This window comes from Trachinotus anak, unplaced genomic scaffold (assembly GCF_046630095.1).
Source record: "Trachinotus anak isolate AG129_WGS33_773 ecotype Australia unplaced genomic scaffold, CSIRO_AGI_Tana_v1 ptg000039l, whole genome shotgun sequence".
In the NCBI taxonomy this organism is placed as follows: Eukaryota; Metazoa; Chordata; class Actinopteri; order Carangiformes; family Carangidae; genus Trachinotus; species Trachinotus anak.
The window spans coordinates 943,477-955,000 of NW_027273890.1; the positions used below are offsets into that span (position 1 = coordinate 943,477).

The 11,524-nt window shown below is 44.3% G+C and overlaps 1 protein-coding gene across 2 annotated transcripts in view; it reads left to right on the plus strand.

Annotated features, from left to right (window-relative positions):
• Positions 1-151: 151 nt before the first annotated feature.
• Positions 152-11,524, plus strand: part of dnajc10 (DnaJ (Hsp40) homolog, subfamily C, member 10) — a 13,978-nt gene continuing 2,605 nt past the window's right edge. The window contains exons 1-18 of one of the 2 annotated variants that reach the window (XM_071472614.1): positions 152-219; positions 387-513; positions 2,132-2,389; positions 2,541-2,703; positions 2,851-2,901; positions 3,528-3,610; positions 3,831-3,962; positions 4,601-4,694; positions 4,787-4,864; positions 5,091-5,134; positions 5,627-5,692; positions 8,198-8,263; positions 8,359-8,448; positions 8,577-8,687; positions 8,865-8,979; positions 9,379-9,506; positions 11,177-11,293; positions 11,370-11,471. In XM_071472614.1, coding sequence (XP_071328715.1) covers positions 2,180-2,389; positions 2,541-2,703; positions 2,851-2,901; positions 3,528-3,610; positions 3,831-3,962; positions 4,601-4,694; positions 4,787-4,864; positions 5,091-5,134; positions 5,627-5,692; positions 8,198-8,263; positions 8,359-8,448; positions 8,577-8,687; positions 8,865-8,979; positions 9,379-9,506; positions 11,177-11,293; positions 11,370-11,471 — 1,650 coding nt within the window. In that variant the 5' untranslated portion in view covers positions 152-219; positions 387-513; positions 2,132-2,179. Of the gene's footprint in view, positions 220-386; positions 810-2,131; positions 2,390-2,540; positions 2,704-2,850; positions 2,902-3,527; positions 3,611-3,830; positions 3,963-4,600; positions 4,695-4,786; positions 4,865-5,090; positions 5,135-5,626; positions 5,693-8,197; positions 8,264-8,358; positions 8,449-8,576; positions 8,688-8,864; positions 8,980-9,378; positions 9,507-11,176; positions 11,294-11,369; positions 11,472-11,524 lie in introns of those variants that run through there. The other variant, XM_071472613.1, reaches the window with a different exon arrangement.

An 11,524-nucleotide genomic window follows, 5' to 3' on the forward strand; every position in this document is an offset into this window, starting at 1 on the left:
TTTCTATCACTGTGTTTACTCATCAGACTATTTTTTCACAAGTATATTTAACGTTGGTAATTTTGGAATTCCACAGAGAGGGGGGCGTGGTCTTGGATTATTCACCTTTGTAAATGTGCGGGCCTGAACGTACCAAACTTTTACGCCTTTACGTCATCGAAATGCGACTGTTGGTCCACACGTTTCGCCAAGTTACCGCAAAAAACTAAGAAATTCACGGTAAATATAACACTTCTCTTGTCGAAATAAAAGTGCAAAAAAGCAAAAGAAAGACGGAGGGGACCCAACATTTCTGATTAAAGTCTGTTTAACACGTAGTCTTTTTAACATGCGGATAATTTAAGATTTGCTTGTCTAATAGCCCGCTGTCTTGCGTTTGTGTCCAGCTTTTATTATGAAAAGCGGTCAGCGGAAACGGGGCCTGACATGTTGTGTGGACCTTGACGCCGGTCGCAGCCGGACGCTGATGCGGATCCTCAGCCCCAGACTTCTAGAAGTTGAGACACCTTTAAGGTAACGGGGCCGCTGTTTTCACGTCAGTTTGAAACTTCGATAAACATTAGATTAATTTTAGCTTTAGCTTCTCAAACACACAACAGAGAGCTCAATGTCGCGGTCAAGCTAACCAGCTAATTAGCCAGCAAGTTGTTTTAATTGGTGCTGGCCGGCGACACACAGCTAGCTACTAGCTTAGCTTAGTTTAGCTTGGTTTAGCCTTTCTGCTGGGACAAGACAGACACACATTCAGAGAAGATTAAGATTTGGCTTGTTGGACACGAATAACGAGCGGTGATCACTTGGACTCTTGTGTAAGGATGTTTTTTATACTCGTTAAACACAGTGTTTGCTTATAAATACCTTAAGCAGAGTATTATGAGCATTGTACTGCTGGTTATCTGCAGAATATTCTCACTAAATGTACTTATTTACACAGGCCGAATGTTCTGTTTGCCTGTTTTCCTCCATTTGAATTAATAACTGCTTAGATTTGTATTAATTGCTCTCTGTTCATTAATGAAATTAGGGCTGCAAATATCAATTATCTTCATAATATGTATTTTTTTTAATTAATAATTCAATCTGTAAAACATCGAAATTCCAAAAAAAGTTACATATCATTTTTCTGTAGATTAACCAATTGCTTAATAGACTAATGTTTTCATCTTTGAGTGAGACTTTGTAAAAAAAGGTTTTCCAAGGTTTTTAATGTTTGACCACTTTCACTACTGAACTGAAAAAGGGTCTTTTATTTTGAAAGTGGTTTAGTAGGTGTTCCTAATTTACTGTATGTCCAACAGGAAAATGTGGAGCTGCAACAATTCATTGTCTAATTACTTAGTTGATCACAGAAAACTAATCAGAAACTATCATGATAATCGATTACTCATTAAAGTCCTTTTTTAAGCAAAATGGGAAACAACACTGAGCTTCTCATTCATTAGTATTTTCTGCTTGTCTTGATAGTACATTGAATATCTTTGATTGGTCAGACAAACACGTAATTTGACAACATCACTTGAAATTGTGTTTTTCATTACCTTGTGATGTTTTATAAACTAAATGATAAACCACTTAATTAAGAAGACAATCAGCAGATTAACCAATAATGTACATTTGTGTTAGTTCCAACCCTACATATGTTGAATACAAACTTACATTTGGATTTGTAAAATGGTTTGATATTATTAGACAAGTGTTAGTTTGGTTATGGTAAGTGGTGATTACTTTCCACATTATGTACAATGTTCATTGGTTTTAGATCAATGCCTTAAGATACAGGCAACAATAATTCAGAACATACAGCTGAGTGACCAGGTGTAAGAGTCCTGGTCTTGCTGTGGGCTGTGACAGCCCGGGGGGACATGGAGGGGGATGGTGGGACCCAGTCGACAGTATATCCTCCTGAAGCTGCTCCCATGCTCTGAGCCACAGTGGAGGTGGTAACATCTCCTGCTGGATGTCCACTGGTGACGCTTTGCTCTATCTGCTTTACAAAGAGGATGTTTTCATTTCTTGATATTGAACTAGCATGATGCAGGGTGATAATGGCTGTATGCTTGGGTGGACTTCACCACACTCTGTGACTGGTAACCAGCGGTTAAGGACTATTGTTTGTGCCTGTGTGTTGCAGCTCCTCTGGTTGTAGCTGGTTATTGTGGTTGCACTGGGAGGACTGGTGATGGGGTACAGGGTTGTCTCCGGGGTTCAGCAGCCCCATCCTGTCCGGCTCACACTGCCGCTGCTGCTCCTTGTCACCCTGCTGGTGGCGGTTTGGACGGAGAGCCAAGACTACTACAGTCTGCTGGGAGTCAACAGGGAAGCCACGACAAGAGAGATACGGCAGGCCTTCAAGAAGCTGGCACTCACCATGCACCCCGACAAAAACCCTGTGAGTAATGATGATGAACCTTAACAGAACCTCTGGTTTCCCCTGAAACACATTAACAACTGATTACACCTGGAGCTTCCCAAAAACCCAGATGAAACTCCTGTTAGTGTCTGAAAAGCCCTGACCCTTGATTAAAAATGCTGTGCTTCAGGGCGACCCCTCGGCCCACGAGAAGTTCCTGCAGGTAAATCGAGCTTACGAGGTTCTGAAGGATGAAGACCTCAGGAAAAAATATGATAAGTATGGAGAAAAGGGATTGGACGAGCAGCAGGGAGGACGCTACGAGAGCTGGAACTACTACCGCTATGACTTTGGTAAGTCCCTGCACGAAGCACGCACACCTGTCGTATGTAATCATGATGATGATACCAGAGCATCTCATTTGTTCTGTTTGTGACGTTAAAATATTTTCTGCTGACGTCTTTAGTCATTGTTTAATAGTTAAATCTGTCTCTGTCCAGGTATCTATGACGATGATTTGGAGATCATCACGCTGGACAGCGGAGATTTTGGTAAGAAGGACGATATCTTTTAGTTAAAATGGTGACACAGTTTCTCAGTTAAACAAATTTTTATTGTTCACTTAGTTACAAACAAAACACAAAAACAACAATGAAACAGGAAACAAATGGAAAGAAACTCATTAAACAAATAAAGAACAGCTAGAACAACAAACATGGATAGAAACAGAAGTGAGATGTGACTCACTGCTGTTACATTTAGTAACAGATGTTTACAGCTGCATGTAAAGACTTTTACACAATTACTGTTTAATTTCTCTCTTTTTTATTTAGCTCATAAAATAAAAAGTAACAGTGGTCAAATATTTTCATACAGCTGTAACTGACATCACTGTTGGGTTTTCTTTTACATCCATATCCTCAATGGTAAAGAGCAGAACAGAAGTAAAACTTTATCTCCACTGTGACAAACATCATATTTAGCTCTGCTCAGCTGCAGTGGACCGTCACTGAAGTCCTGGCTATGAGATGAAGTTAAGACACTGAAACATGAGAATTGTGTGAGAAACAGGAGATTTGACAGGTTTGACAGGTAGGCAGGAAGTGACACGTGTGTGTGTGTGTGTGTGTGTGTGTGTGTGTGTGTGTGTGTGTGCGTGCGTGCGTGTGTGTTTCAGAGGCAGCAGTGAACTCTGGAGAAATCTGGTTCATTAACTTCTATTTCCCACGATGCTCACACTGTCACCAACTGGCTCCGACGGTAATACGACACTAGAAGACACAATAAAGCCAATCACATGTATTAAACACAAAGTAAACACACTCAACACTGAACACACACCTGATATACAGGTGTTTGTTCAGTGTCTCACTGTTGCCTTTTTTCACTTGAAGCTCAAAGATAGTTCCTTTGGTTTTTCTTTTATAATGTGTTGCAGTTGATTATGAGTGAGTGAAAATAAAACCTGTGTGTGTCTCAGTGGAGGGAGTTTGCCAAGGAGATGGACGGAGTGATCAGGATTGGAGCGGTGAACTGTGGAGACAACAACCATCTCTGCAGGAGGAAAGGCATCAACAGCTACCCCAGTCTGTTCATATACAGAGCAGGACAGGTCGGTTTACTGACTGTTTACTTACTCGCTAACTAACGAGCTAATGTGAGTGAGGTGTGGGCTGCCATAGCTGCATTAGATAAAACAGACGTGTATCCATCCAAACAGGAGGAGGTCTTCAAATGCAGTGGGAAACATCACTTTTTCTCATCTCTGTTTGAGAATCTGTGTTTACACTGGAAACAACCTCCATGTTTACATGAGTGAACTTCAACAATCAGCATAACTGACAGCTCACCAGCTCTCCTGTTCAGTGTAACGTTCAGCTCAGTGCTGATATCGGTCAACACTTATCTGCTACTGAACGTTAAAGTTCACTTCATATTCTTCATCTGATTGGTTCAAGGCTTCATGAATTAGTCAACAAGCATCTGGACACGTTAAATGAATTATTGATATTAAGTCTCTACATCTGGACTGATGTTACTCTGTCTCTCACTAGAAAAGATTTGGGTTAATTTAAAAGTTATATCCTCACTGAAGTAAACGTCTCTGGAAAGTCGTCTTTCCTCTGATCTTGACTAAAGTCAAGTGTTTGTCTGAACAGGTTTGAAGGGCCTATTAACCTGGAGTCTGTTAGCTTAGCATCAGAGCGACTTTGTTTAGCTATCATTAACACTTTGTGTGTCTTTCTGTAGAAACCAGAGAAGTTTAATGGGGAGCGTTCGAAAGACAACCTGGTCCACTTCTCCATGCAGTTTATCACAACATCTGTCACTCAGCTGTGGCAAGGTAAACTCCTCTGAACTGTTCATCATTCACATGACCTCTTAGGCCCCGGCTCTGACTCTGGCTGTCTCTCTGTGTGGTTGTGGTTTTCTCAGGTAACGTGTTCAGTGAGATAGAGAGTGCGTTCTCGTCAGGCATCGGCTGGCTGATCACCTTCTGCTGTAACACTGGAGGTAACACACATTCTTTTATGAGGCTTTTTCCTGCAAGTGTTCTCACACGTCTGTTTGTCACGTGTGTTTCTCTGCGTGCCACACATACATATGCACAGGTGTGTGATGTGGGACAAATCTATTAAAGATGTTTCACAATCCTCAGATGTGTGAATGCATTCCTGCCACAGAGCTTGTCACGTGCTGCTCATGTGTCTTTCCACCTGTCTGTCTGTCTCTCCATCAGATTGCCTGGAGCCCAGAACAAGACAGAAACTGGCAGGAATGTTGGTGAGAATATGTTTAATGAAATAATCAGTGATTCCCACAGCTGTTTATAGCAGAGGCAGAGCCTCCTCGTACTTATCGATCTCTGCTGCTAATGTCAGGAAAATCAAAGCCATAGCTGTGAAAATTATCCTGCAGCTTTATACTGAAGTTTAGCTCACTGTTCATCTATTCATCTGTAAACAGCATCATCAAACATCTGTAAAAAGCCTCAGTCCTCCTCCTGCTGAGCAGCTGGTGGAGACCAACCACAGAGCTAAAAGAGAGACAGAAACACTGCAGCACATGAATGGTCACACTGTTGATTATAGATACTTCCTTAAATAATACATTAAAAAATTAAACACATTTAAAATATAGAGAAAATACAGAAATATGAAATGTACAGATTCAGTTTTCTGCAGTAATGTTTCTACAGTATTTATGTTAGTATCACAGTATTACTACTGTTGTATTACACACTCACCCCTGTGTTGTTTGTGTGTCTGTCTGCAGGATGGTCTGGTTAAAGTGGGATGGATGGACTGCACCACACAGGAGCAGCTCTGTGACAGTTTCCATGTAATGCTTGGCAATACTGCAGTACTACTCATACTACTACTACTGTAATACTTTCACATTACTGTTAAAATCCCTCTGTAATAATAATAATCATAATAATCCTTTACTTGAACAGGTAGTCTCATTGAGATCAAGATCTCCTTTTCAAGAGAGACCTGTGTACAAAAATAGACGTAACACTTTATGTAACAGCAGCAGTAACAACAGCAGCAGTAACAACAGCAGCAGTAACAACAGCAGCAGCAGTAACAGCAGTAACAACAACAGCAGCAGCAGTAACAACAGCAGCAGCAGCAGTAACAACAGCAGCAGCAGCAGTAACAGCAGTAACAACAGCAGCAGTAACAGCAGCAGCAGCAGTAACAAGAGCAGTAACAACAGCAGCAATAACAACAGCAGCAGTAACGACAGCAACAGCAGCAGCAGTAACAACAGCAGCAGTAACAGCAGCAGCAGTAACAGCAGCAGCAGCAGTAACAAGAGCAGTAACAACAGCAGCAATAACAACAGCAGCAGTAACAGCAGTAACAACAGCAGCAGCAGTAACAACAGCAGCAGTAACAACAGCAGCAGCAGTAACAGCAGCAGTAACAGCAGCAGCAGCAGCAGCAGCAGCAGTAACAACAGCAGCAGCAACAACAGCAGCAGCAGCAGTAACAACAGCAGCAGCAACAACAGCAGCAGTAACAACAGCAGCAGCAGTAACAGCAGCAGTAACAGCAGCAGCAGCAGTAGTAGTAGCAGCAGCAGCAGCAGCAGTAGCAGCAGCAGCAGTAACAACAGCAGTAACGGCAGCAGCAGTAACGGCAGTAACAACAGCAGTAACAGCAGCAGCAGCAGTAACAACAGCAGTAACGGCAGCAGCAGTAATGGCAGTAACAACAGCAGTAACAGCAGCAGCAGTAACGGCAGTAACAGCAGCAGTAACAACAGCAGCAGCAGCAGTAACAACAGCAGTAACAGCAGCAGCAGTAACGGCAGTAACAGCAGCAGTAACAGCAGCAGCAGTAACGGCAGTAACAACAGCAGTAACAACAGCAGCACCAGCAGTAACAACAGCAGTAACAACAGCAGCAGCAGTAACAGCAGCAGTAACAACAGCAGCAGCAGCAGTAACAACAGCAGTAACAGCAGCAGCAGCAGCAGCAGCAGTAACAACAGCAGCAGCAGTAACAGCAGCAGTAACAGCAGCAGCAGCAGTAGTAGCAGCAGCAGCAGCAGCAGTAACAGCAGCAGCAGTAACAGCAGCAGCAGTAACAACAGCAGCAGTAACAACAGCAGCAGCAGTAACAACAGCAGTAACGGCAGCAGCAGTAACGGCAGTAACAACAGCAGTAACGGCAGCAGCAGCAGTAACAGCAGCAGTAACAACAGCAGTAACAACAGCAGCAGCAGCAGTAACGGCAGCAGCAGTAATGGCAGTAACAACAGCAGTAACAGCAGCAGCAGCAGTAACAACAGCAGTAACAGCAGCAGCAGTAACGGCAGTAACAGCAGCAGTAACAACAGCAGCAGCAGCAGTAACAACAGCAGTAACAGCAGCAGCAGTAACGGCAGTAACAGCAGCAGTAACAGCAGCAGCAGTAACGGCAGTAACAACAGCAGTAACAACAGCAGCACCAGCAGTAACAACAGCAGTAACAGCAGCAGCAGTAACGGCAGGAACAACAGCAGTAACAACAGCAGCAGCAGTAACAGCAGCAGTAACAACAGCAGTAACAGCAGCAGCAGCAGCAGCAGCAGTAACAGCAGCAGCAGTAACAGCAGCAGTAACAGCAGCAGCAGCAGTAGTAGCAGCAGCAGCAGCAGCAGTAACAGCAGCAGCAGTAACAACAGCAGCAGTAACAACAGCAGCAGCAGTAACAACAGCAGTAACGGCAGCAGCAGTAACGGCAGTAACAACAGCAGTAACGGCAGCAGCAGCAGTAACAACAGCAGTAACGGCAGCAGCAGTAATGGCAGTAACAACAGCAGCAGCAGCAGTAACGGCAGCAGCAGTAATGGCAGTAACAACAGCAGTAACAGCAGCAGCAGTAACGGCAGTAACAACAGCAGTAACAACAGCAGCAGCAGCAGTAACAACAGCAGTAACAGCAGCAGCAGTAACGGCAGTAACAGCAGCAGTAACAGCAGCAGCAGTAACGGCAGTAACAACAGCAGTAACAACAGCAGCAGCAGTAACAGCAGCAGTAACAACAGCAGTAACAACAGCAGTAGCAGCAGCAGCAACAGTAACAGCAGCAGCAGTCACGGCAGTAACAACAGCAGTAGCAGCAGCAGCAGTAACAGCAGCAGCTGTAACGGCAGTAACAATAGCAGTAGCAGCAGCAGCAGTAACAGCAGCAGCAGTAACGGCAGTAACAACAGCAGTAGCAGCAGCAGCAGTAACAGCAGCAACAGCAACAGCAGCAGCAGCAGCAACAGCAGCAGCAGTAACAACAACAGTAATAGTTTTAGTAGTAATGGTTCATTTTATTTGTGTGGAATCTATCTGCTTTGTTCCAGGTGAGCAGTGGAGCCACTGCTCTGTTCCCACCTGGAAGTTCTCTGGATAAACAAGGCAGCATCCTGGTAAGAGACAGAACGCAGTACTGCCTGTAGAGATACTGTGTGTAGTAGTACTGTGTGTAGTACTGCAGTACTGACTCAGTGTGCATGTGTTTCAGTGGCTGAACACTCTGGACAGTAAAGAGATTTACAGTCAGGTCATCAACCATCTGCCTGATCTGGAGCTGCTGACCAGTGACAGCTTCCAGGTACACACACTACACAACTACACAACACAGTACACACAACAAGTACTCAGATGTACTGTACAGCTTTAACATTACAGTACGTGTTAACATGTGACAGCCACTGATGATGTGTGACTCTTCGTCTCCAGAGGAAGCTGGCACATCATCGCTGGTTGGTCAGTTTCACTTTTGGAGACAGAAGCACCGCCTCCAACGAGTACAAGAAGCTACAGGCTTTCCTCAGAGATGACCACATCCAGGTACCTGTCTGTCTGCCTCTCTGACTCCCTGTCTGACTCTCTGTGTGTCTGTCTGACTGACTCCCTGCCTGTCTCTCTGTCTGTCTCTCTGTCTGAATGACTCCCTGTCTGTCTCTCTGCCTGTCTCTCTGTCTGTCTGACTCCCTGCCTGTCTGTCTGCCTGTCTGTCCTCCTCAGGTTGGCAGAGTTGACTGTTCAGCCGACTCAGAGCTGTGTCAGTCTCTCTACATCCATAAACCCTGTGTGGCCGTCTTCAAAGGTCTGGGAATCCACGACTTTGAGATCCACCACGGTCAGTACCACAGACTCTGCTCAGCCGCTGGTTGTCAGCTGTGTTTCTCTTCAACAAACCCGATGACCTGCGCGACTGTCGTCGTGTTGTATTGTAGTTTGTGGACTGTTTGTGGTGCTGCTGATTAATGTTTTAGTGAGAAATAGTTTTGCTGTTGAGATGTGTCAATGTCCAAGGTAACGTCTTCAAATGTCTTTTGTTCAAAACCCAAAGATGAAATTCACTCTGAGGAAAATAGAAGACATTTTTACTGACGACTTGGAACCAGAGCATTTTTTAATGACTTTAACTAAAACAGCTGCTGCTTCATTTTTGTCTGTTAATCAGCTGATTTTTTCAGGCCTCCTTCACCTGTCAGTGTCTTCACCTTCTGTCTGTCTGACCTGGATCTGTCCCCAGGTAAAGATGTGCTGTACAACATCGTGGGCTTTGCAAGGGACAGCGTTCGCGCTCATGTGACGACTCTGAGGCCTGACAACTTCCCTTCAGACAGGAAGGAGCCCTGGCTGGTCGACTTCTTTGCCCCGGTTTGTAACAAACTACTTTAATCAGAACATTGATCGATACACACACACGTCCAGAAACACATATCCAGTCATAGAGAAGCACATGAACAGGAAACTGTCTCATAAAGCACATCCTCCTGATCATAAGTAAACAGGTGGAGAAGACCACGTCATTACTGATAAGCTTCACTGAACTTGAGATTGCTTTATATTCACACTCCGCTGCCTGTCGACCCAGCCTGTCTCACCCCGTTTACCTTCAGGGCTGGTGATGGAGCTACACCCATAACACAAACAGAGACGCTGAGAGGCAGAAACCAACCACTGTGCTGCACGTCAGTACAGTGGCAGAGCTGAGTGTGCGAAGTACTAATGTTAAAACAATCGTGATCTTCAGGCGTCTGAGAGACAAGTGAGAAACTGAGACGTGGGATTTGTGAAGGGAGTGAACAGGAGGTTCACTCAGCCTCCATTCAAACAGTGCAAATTCCCACAGATATGGCAAAGAGGTTTTTCAAATATTAGAAGTTGATGCTCCAGTCAATGTCAAAGTCAAAGTCAAAGTGAACTTTATTGTCAATCAAACCATGCAACAGTACATTACACAAAGGACTGAAATTGCGTTTCCCCAAACTCCAAATGTGCAGTATCATAAACTAAATTTGGCACACAACTAAGTATAAACTGAACATGAGACGTCACTGGACATAAAGTGCAAATAAATATCAGTAACAGATCAACAATCAACACAACATATAGACAGCAGTGAGCATACAGTTCCTAGACTAACACAGTGTTCCAGAATGTAATCAGTTGAGGTATGTCAATGTCACATAATGTCACATAACTTCAATAAAACTTCAAAAAAGAAAAAAGTATTGATGGAATCTCATTGTTCAGGAAACAAACTGCTCTGTTTTGAGCCAGTGAAGTGACAGCAGGAGGAAACATCTGTTCATTCAGAGCTGAAGGTCAACGAGCTCGATGCTCAACGAGCCCGGAGGCTAAACTTCCTCCAGATGTGTTTTAAACTCTGTAAGATCCTCTGCTATGATTCATATTTAGTTTCACATGTTTTCATAAAAACTGGTCTGAAGCTCATCTACTCTGACTTCCTGATTGAGACACCTGGATCAGGCCTTGGCCCCGCCCACCACCTGCTGGCTCCAGGTGTCCAGGTGACAGAGCAGAGAGGATGAAGATGTTAGAGGAGGAAACATCAGAGAGACTCAGCCTCATGTTGGAGCCTCAGTCAGACCCAGACTCAGATGAGGAGTCTGTTGAGACCAGAATCAGAGACTAGCAGACGGATCAGAACCGTTAGCGTAGTTAGCATCTGTTATTTGTTTATGTTGTTTGTTAGCTTGTAACTGGCAGTGGCTGACACAGTGTTAGTCGTTGTGTTAATGCTAACTCTAGCTACCTGTACTGGTGCAAGGTTTCAGGTGTATTTAGCCCCGCCCCCCATCCCCACAAGTTGACAGGATTGGTTCCTCAGGTTCTATGACATATGAATCCCTGACTGTCTGAATCTGTGTTTATGAGACTGTCATTGGTTCAAGGTGGAAACACTCAGTCATGGTGTCGACTGATTATTTCACTCATCATCTTTCTTATATAAAGACATATTGGGTGGAGGGGGGGGTCTTTACACAACCTGCTCTGACATCACCTGTCTGATGTGTGTGCAGTGGTGTCCTCCGTGCAGAGTTCTACTGCCTGAACTGAGGAAAGCTTCCATTCAGTTGGCTGGACAGATGAAGTTTGGCACTCTGGACTGTACCATCCATCACAACTTGTGCTCCATGGTAAACACATACAAATCTGGACTGTACTATTACTCATGAGGTGGAGACAGGAGGGTAACTTGTCTCTGTGTCTCAGTATAACATTCAGGCGTACCCCACCACAGTGATCTTTAACGGCTCCTCTGTTCATGAGTACGAAGGACATCATTCAGCAGACGGCATCCTGGAGTTCATACAGGTACACAGCACACACTGCTCCTCCAGCATGATGATCGCAGGCATATCAGGTTA